General features: G+C 36.2%; 1 protein-coding gene across 1 annotated transcript; it reads right to left on the bottom strand.

Annotated features, from left to right (window-relative positions):
• Positions 1 to 873: 873 nt before the first annotated feature.
• On the bottom strand, positions 874 to 7,559 carry LOC131930413 (small ribosomal subunit protein eS17-like). The gene is made up of 2 exons (XM_059286879.1): positions 7,544 to 7,559; positions 874 to 1,354 (listed from the first exon to the last, which is right to left on the bottom strand). Exons 1-2 carry the CDS (start codon positions 7,557 to 7,559, stop codon positions 918 to 920), a joined length of 453 nt encoding a protein of 150 aa, XP_059142862.1. The 3' UTR covers positions 874 to 917.
• Positions 7,560 to 9,148: the final 1,589 nt, after the last annotated feature.

The raw sequence follows: 9,148 nt of genomic DNA, 5'->3' as shown, positions 1-9,148 counted from the left end.
CCTACCCTACTCTCTAACCTATTTACTATTCTACCTCATATCGTATTCCCTATTCTATCCACGATCATACCCCCTCTCCCCTTTCCATCCTAACCACTATCCTATCTAATAGTATATCCCTATACCATTTCTCAATCCCAAATCCCTTATCCCATATCTCACTATATTACCTATCATATCCCCTATCCAATCCACTATCATATCCCTATCCAATATCTTATCCCTTAAACCCTATCCTACTCACCCCACTCCTGACAAAATATGGATACAAAGTCTAAACTTCACACCTTCTACATTAAACTGCAGAAAATCCTGGCCACTCTCGCCACATTTAAACCACAACCTTGACCCCAATAACACCATCTTGTTACACTTTTATTTCAACATCCAACTAAAAACATTTTTTTCAATTATAAAATAAATATTTTAATACATTGATAATATTTAAATAATGCTATCTTGAACCATATGGCAGAATATATATATAAAGTAATGCATGTGTTTGTGTCTTTTTTGCATCACGATAGTGTATATATATATATATATATATATATATATATATATATATATATATATATATATATATATATATATATATATATATATATATATATTTATGATGCAAACATTTTTAACAAATAATTTGACCCAAAAAAATTTAATAAGAAATCTAGGGCTGCATTATTTCAACATTTAGACCCTTCCTGCTGAAAATACACAAGGAGATGCATAACATGGTAACCTACGCCTGGAACTGGCAGATTTTAATTGTGACAAATTTTATACATTTGAGAATTTTTCGAAGTCAGACCATTCAAATTTGAATTTTAAAAAAAGTTCTAATTTTTTTACTAAAAAATTTCAGATTTTTTTTTTAAGAGTTCGATCATTTATTTACTTCATTACAAAGCTATAATTTAAGTTCTCAGACCAGCAGGTGGTGCTCCACCAGCAAAGGTAGGAGTTGGCTGTGTCACTTGCAGATGAGGGAGGTTGGCAAAGTCAAGAGCCTTCAACATCTCCTTTGTATCTGGATCAATCTCAATTATGTCAAGTTCCAGGGCTGATACCTCAGGGACATAGTTATCTCTTCTCTCTCTTTCTTCTTCTTGAAGTTTAATAGAGATGTTGCGAACTGGGCCTTTCTGGATCCTCTTCATCAAATGTGTAACAAACCCAGCAATCTTGTTCCTGAGCTTTTTGCTTGGTATAATGGCAATTTCTTCACATACTCTCTTGTTGGTGTGAAAGTCAGCAGTGAGCCTTGTGTAATATTTTTCAATAATCACTCTGGCAGCCTTTTTCACTGTTTTGGTCCTCACACGAGTAAAAGATTTCAGATGATATGTAGTACCTTTCAGAATGAAAAAGATCAAAACAACCAAAGGTGATTAAACTATATATAGGCATACACTTTAACAAACTATAATGTTTATATTGTCATGTTTACAAAATAGATTATATTCATAAACTGTAAAAATATATTAACTAAATGCATGCAACTATTATACACTAATAGGCATAATTATTAAAATTTATTTATGTTATTTGTAATAGCAATAAGGCAGGTCTGATGATTTGATAGCTTAGTGGGATTTTTTTATTTTAAAAATAAAGGGAGATAATTCTAATATATAATTATTTGAGATTCTATCAAGAGTACATTCCAATTTAAAAAATAAAGAAAACATGTTTACGTTTGTGAGGTGGTTGGGTATCATGTATGATCTACTTTTTTCTTCAATTTGTGAGTAGGTGGGGGGGGGGGAGATCTACTTTTTTAAAATCTTAAAATTGTGAGTAGGTGGGGGTAAGATCTACTTTTTTTCTTCAATTTGTGAGTAGGTTGGGGTATGATCAACTTTTTTTTTCATCTTAACATTGTGAGTAGGTGGGGGTATCATCTACTTTTTTTTTCTTCAATTTGTGAGGTGGTGGGGTATGATCTACTTTTTTTTTCATCTTCCAATAATTTTTTTTCATCAAATGGTTGATTTGCTGGACACGGGGCAATTGGTGTAAAATGACGTCATTAACCCAACGTGTCATGTGTACTTTAAGATTTCTTAATGAGATAATTAGTGAAGAAGAAGAAAGTGGGGGGGGGGATGTGATTAAAAACAACCCGATTGAGGTGAGCTTTAAGATTAAAATTAGAAAGACTGATTAAATATTACATTGGGGATTATTTTATTCAGGTGAGTTGTAAGGGGGGGGGGGGAAGTTAGCAGCGAGGGGGCCCACCGAAGGAGTGACAAATTGAAAAGGAAAAAATAGAAATAGATCATATGAAGCAACATTATTGTAAAATTAAAAATATTCGAGTTTAAGAAAATAGGCGCATTGAAACAGATGAACTCCACTTCACCTACCCCATGCACAGTAAGGTTCGAAAAAAATATTTTACGTTATTTTTTTTAATGATTTTTACAGTCAAATTCGTTTATTTTCACATCGTCAAATAAATATTTATAATGCCAAGTGGCTTGGTCAGTCACCAGTAAAAGCCACCAGACTCACAACAACTTTTTCCTTAAAGTAAATAAAAAAGTTGTATCGAATTGTTGAGAAATATTTGAACATATATAAAAGAAAACAACTGAACAAGTATAAAATGTGTAAACAAGTAATGTCAACCCATCAATCGACAGCTAAAGACGCGACTAGGTTCTAGACATGCATGTTTTTTTTTTAATTTGGTTTCATCCATTGGTGATATCCACAAAAATTTCAGACATCCACAAAAATGTGTGGATGACCCCGATTGTGCGGCACGTTAATTACCGTAATTGGTGTCTACATGCATTGTATTGCAGCGACGTAAATACGACGGCGTCTGAAAAAGTTTACCTTTTAGGCTAATAAAAGTACGACCAGAGTGTGTGTGTGTGTGTCTGTATGTGTGAGAGTATGTGTGGGGGTAATAGTGTGTCGGGGGGGGGGGATATTGAGCTGTATCGCAATTGTTTTTTTTTTCAACCATCATTTAGAATCTCACAAGAATGCCCCCCCCCCCCCACCACCACCCCCCCCCTCTTCCGAACATTTCCTGACTACGCCATTGAGTCAAACAGCAACACAGCCACCCTAATGACAATGGCGCTGGATAGTCACAGATGAGCACTGGAGAGTTTGTTAAGTCCCTGTCTGTGTCTGTTGAATGCTCATTTACTTTCTGACGTTTGCTAATGACTTGATTAAAATCCTTAAGAAAAAAAACAAGATTTTTTTTTCAATCTAAAGAATAAAATCAACGTACACATTTTTCGTTTCACCATCCACAGCTTTTATCTTTAGTAGGAGCGGCGTGGTGGGATGTGAGAGCGTATGGTTGCTGACTCCAAAATTCCCGAGTTCACCCCGTGGTGATCAGCACTGTGTCCAGTCGCCTTTGTTTTCCCTGATGTGAGTCAGGAAACCATCATAGCTGGGTGGACTCAGTGACGTCCTGCAGACTCGACCACTCGAACCGAACTCGAGACTGTCTCTGTGTTATCTGTACCTTATGACTGCCTGTTTTGGTTCTTACATGTAGTAACAAAACTTGTAAACATCGCTCACCTGACGGATCACGTGATCGTTATCAATAAATTACCTCGTTTTTTCTTTCTTTCAAAATTAACTTAAATGAAGAATTTAATGTCTGATGAGATTGAACATAAGAAATTCTTGCGTCGTTATCAGTTAAGCGCTTATCTTTGAAATTTAAGTTTTTGATCCATTTATTATTGTTGAAAAACTTTATTATTAAACGGGAACTAAATCTTTGCCATTAATTAAAGGGACATAACAATAAAAATGAGAGTTTCAAAAAACTTACTGAGTAGCCTTCCTTGATTCATAAATACGATAATTTGTTTTACAAAATGAAAATAAAATGCAATAACACTGTTGTTTTTATTATGACCTTCGATAAACTGCATTCATTTTTTTTTACTTCTTATTTTAACCTCACTAAGAATTCATATTTAAAATGTAAATTGTTTTTAATCTCCTTTCTTAAGATATTTTTTTAACAAGAGTAGCAATTTTAATCGAATAAACAAAATAAATGTAATATTAATGCGACTAGCGTATTTTCAGAAAAACAAAATATTAAATAACTTATACGCATGTCCACATCATCACACCATAACACTTGTCCACACCACCACACCACTCTCACACTCAGGCCACACCTTTACACCATCACACCAGTCTCACTATAGTCCATCTTTCATACACACGTCCACACAACTTAACCACTATGTCTACACCACACCACAAAACCACTCACACACACGTCCACACAACTTCACCACCACGTCAACGTCCACACCACACCACAAAACCACTTACACACACACACACGTCCACACAAACACAGCACCTTGCCACCACACTACACCAGACAGTCGCACCACCCCACCACCACAACACCCACATACAAATCCACTCAACCACATCACGCCACTCAAACTCTCGTGCACACAACCACACTATACCACTCACACTCATGCCCACCAACAACAACAGCACACCTCAGCACACCACTCCCACACATCCACACAACCACACCATCACACCACCGCCCCACCACACCACCACATGACTCCCACATATCCACCCCACCACACCACCACTCCCACACATCCACACCTCCGCACCACCACGCAACCACACCACGACACCACGACACCACTCACACTCCCGTGTACCACACCACCACACCACCACCCCACCACACCACCACACCACCACGCCACCACACCACCACACCACCACACCCCCACACTCCCGTGTACCACACCAGATCACGCTAAACCCATCCAATCGATCCCGCCCCTCTCCACCAGAACCACATTTAGCTCCCCAGTGGATTTGCGACCGTTCAACCCAGTCTCGAGCTCACGTTGAGACCAACACAAACAAAACATTGCCTTAACTGGAATCTAACCAGTCACCTGTCAGTCACAAGTGGAGGTGCTACCAATCAGGTTAGTTTTGTATTCTTGGCGATAGTTTGTTATGAAAATGTTCTAATAAAATATGGTTGTTAGTTTAAATTTCAGTTCGACTTTTTAATAATCGTTTCTAGGTGATTGTCTGATTATATATATATATATATATATATATATATATATATATATATATATATATATATATATATATATAATGTGTGTGTGTGCGGAGGAGTCGCAAAGCCGGGGGGCGGGGGCGCACTGGGTGACACCATTTAGTGGGGGTGACACCGTGGTGAAACATTGCAAATTACATGGAGGAAATACGTTTTTTGACAGTTCAATTAATGATAATTAGATTTAAACCACCCGTATTGATAATTGACTATAGATAAACATCTTTACTATTAACTGTGCACTCTTTGAAACTATCAACCCGGGGGAGGGGGTGGGAGTGACGACAACTCAAAATGTACAGAAGAAAAAGTTGTGTTGAGTATTTTTAATAACTAATAAGTCAGTCAACGATCGGGGAGGGGGTGGCATCAAAATCTAATTATTTGAGATTAAGATAATGCCTTTTCCACACGAATTAATAGGTGAATTAACATAATGTGCGCACAAATTGACGCCATTAGGCAAATTCAGAGATAGTAATACCAATTGCAACTACATATAGGCCTATGAAGTTCTTAAGATTATATATATCTAAATATATATATATATATATATATATATATATATATATATATATATATATATATATATATATATATATATATATATATATATATATATATATATGTATCATTTTTATTCATTGGGGGGGGGGGTGACAACATGAGGTGCGGCGTTGGGTGACACTCGACCTAGCGACGCCACTGTGTTTATGTGTATGTCTCTTTTTATGATTCTGTATATTGGGCATGTTTTATGTACACGTTTGTGCACTTGTTTGGTTAAATAAAGATGTGTCAGCGATACCTAGCGATACCTAGCATTGATTGCAGTAACCATTATGTAAACAAAATAACTGTTATAAAACTGTTATAAAATGATTGCTATATGTGATATATCAATGACTAGATAGTGTAATATATCATTTACCAACTCTATCGTGATATATAGCAGTGGCCATCCACATGTAAATGCTGCTGTAGTCTATACAATATTTTTATGGCGCGGCGTGGTTGTGTGATAGAGCTTACGACTACTAGCATAAAAGTCGTAAACTTAGATATAAGGCTCGAGTCCACCAAGCCCTATTGGGTACCCGACTAACGTTAGGGAAACTGTGGTTGGACATAGTGCTAACAACACTATTCCTCTGGTTGCCGACTTCCTTGAAACAGATGAACTCTACTTCATCGACCAACCGCCACCCCCCCCCCCCCCCCCCCCCGAAGAAAGTCTACCGGCCCCCGAACGAAATGGAATTTATATAGAAAATATATACTTTTAACAGAGTCCGCCCCCCACCCCGGAAATTTTATTCCCCTCCCCCCTCCCGAAAATTTCAAGTGCCCCCCCCCCCCCGGAGAAAAAAAATCTGAAAGAAACACTGCATATATCTTGGGTATGAAAGTGAAAAGATAATGAGTAGCTACAATAATATTACATGTACCAGCTACTTTTATAGTTCAATAACCAGCTACATGTAAATGACGATATAAGCTATACACCATATTCAGTTAATTATGTTGTAATCGATTTTTTTAACGAACTAATCTCACCTTGGCATGCAAAACAGGACACATACAAATACACACGCACTGCACACACACCACAAACACTCACACTCACACTCTCACTCACACGAAACCACAAACACTCACACATATAATGGAAGAAATGCATACAAAATAAATGAACCTTTTTCAGCATTGGCTGTAATTAGCAGAGATAAAATCATCCAGCCATTAAATCCAACATTCATTCACAGAACCCAACAACTTTAACCGGCCCAATATTTGTTTATAGAACCCAGCAACGTGACATTTTAAATTTGCAAAATTTTCCTTTTGAAATTTCTATCTAAAAATTACTTTTTTTTCCCATTAAATCGCTACGAAGCAGGTTTTTCATTAATGTTAAAATCAATTAAAAGGTTTGGACTTTAGCCTAAATACGACAGAACCAAACAAGTGGTCCGTCTTTAGAAAACATTGCGCCTTTTTGTATACGCTAAGTGCTGAAATTTTAAACATACAAAACTATTATCGGCGGTATTTCTGACTTCTTGGAAGTCGGTGCTTTATATGGAAAGTCTTATCCACATTAAATTAACATGAGCCGACCCGCGGCGTAGCATACTCCGCTATTTAGTGACGGGTGAAGACTTCCTGAAAGACACAGTTGTCCAAGTGGGGTAGGTGGGTACACACACTGTTGCGCACGCCTGGAGAGCGAGGGAGGGGCGGGAGGAGTGTTAGGGAGACGGTGTGCGTGTGTGGTGTCCCGCATGGTTGGGCGACGTAGAGAATTATACATATATAGATACACATACGGAAATGTCTGCATGCAAGTATTTTTAAGCATATTTTGCAGAGTGAAGTTATTGAAATTATCTGATTAAAAAAAAAAGTATTGGAATGGTGCCCTACCTCTCGGCCCCGCCATTCCATATGACACAATGATTAAATAAAACTATTTTTAAAATTATAACTATCTCATCGACACAAATATTAATAAATCTTATGAAAAAAAATTATAAGTTTAAGTGGAAAGGGCGTTATATTATATTCACAAATCACCCACATACGCACCAATGGAAAAAATGCATTAAAAAGTATCAATAAAATGTAGTTTGGTGTAACCTTACTAAAGCTTATACTGGTGTGACTAAAAATAAAAGCCTGGGCACTCTCTTCTGGAAAATATATTCGCTTTCATTGATAAGTGTACGTTTAATAACACTATAAGACCTATGATCAATAGGGCTGGTGAGTAGGTCACCAACCAGCTCTACGGCTCAATAAAACCTTCATGAGCCATAGAACTTGTTGGTGACCTACTTACCAGCCCTATTCCCTTTATTGAAAGCCCCAAGCTTATTTTTTAAAGTCATTTTTTACTCCAAGACTAAAAATGTTTGCGTAAAAATCCTACCAGTAGAGTTACCTGCCCCTAATTACCTCATGGTCGACGAAATCAGTTTCGTTGGTCATCTGACAAAAATTTCAGCTTAATCGGACAATGGGAAGTGTATTAAATTTAGATTCCGAGATTTGCGGAACGACACACACACACACACGCACACACACACACACACAAACATACTGAGCTAGCTAAATAAAAGCCTTTAAAAAAATGAAGTTATTTTTAGCGCTTAATTTGTAACTCCTTTTTTATTCCACTCCAAAACGTAATTAATTGGAAAACAGCTAAAAGATAATTATTAATTCATGATGGCAAATCATCACATTTTTTTGAGACAGCAAAAAGCATTAATAAAAATTCGCTTCGCTGAAACAATATTAAAGTTAATTTATTTTAGCTCATAATTTATTACTCATATTGTTTAGTTTTACTTACATATTGCATTAATTAGAAAAAGTAAAGTAAATATTATTATTAAAAAAAGTATTATTTTAATTGTTTTCCGTATTTCTATGCATTTATTATTCTTTTAAAATTATTACTGGTCTATTTAATAATGAAGTGGAATTTATTATTAGCAAACTTAGCTACGTCTCTAAAATTTGCCTTAACTGTGTATTAATTGGAAAATTATGTGAAATATTAATAATTAATTTTTTTAAACTAACTTTTTTTAATTTCTTAAGGCAACTATGAAAATATAATGTATCAATTAAATTGTCATCTCATTTAATGAAATAATGGATCTATTTTAGAACTTGTTTAGCTGCGGGCCTCGTATATTAACATTTTAACTTTGGACTCATTTGAAAAACTAGTTAAATCTGAATTAGTAACTATACATTGAGAGTATTCGTTTTGCTTATTTCTACGTGGATTCGAAATTAGCTAAAGCATTATAAACACATTTTCTGTTTATTGAACGTTACTTTTGAATGGCATAGGCTTCCAAGAATTACTAGAATGGGGGATGGTTTACATCAAGGGAGGTGGTCAGACTTTTTTCTGAGGGTGGGGGGACTTGATATTCTCGGTGGGGGGGGGCGGAGTAAAGTTTACGGTAGTGGGGGGACCATTAGAAAAATATATACATTTTCTATATTAATTGT

Source organism: Physella acuta, unplaced genomic scaffold, assembly GCF_028476545.2.
Source record: "Physella acuta isolate Inbredline_101_S28 unplaced genomic scaffold, ASM2847654v3 ptg001769l, whole genome shotgun sequence".
Classification (NCBI taxonomy): domain Eukaryota; kingdom Metazoa; phylum Mollusca; class Gastropoda; family Physidae; genus Physella; species Physella acuta.
This window is presented reverse-complemented; position numbering and strand designations above follow the sequence as displayed.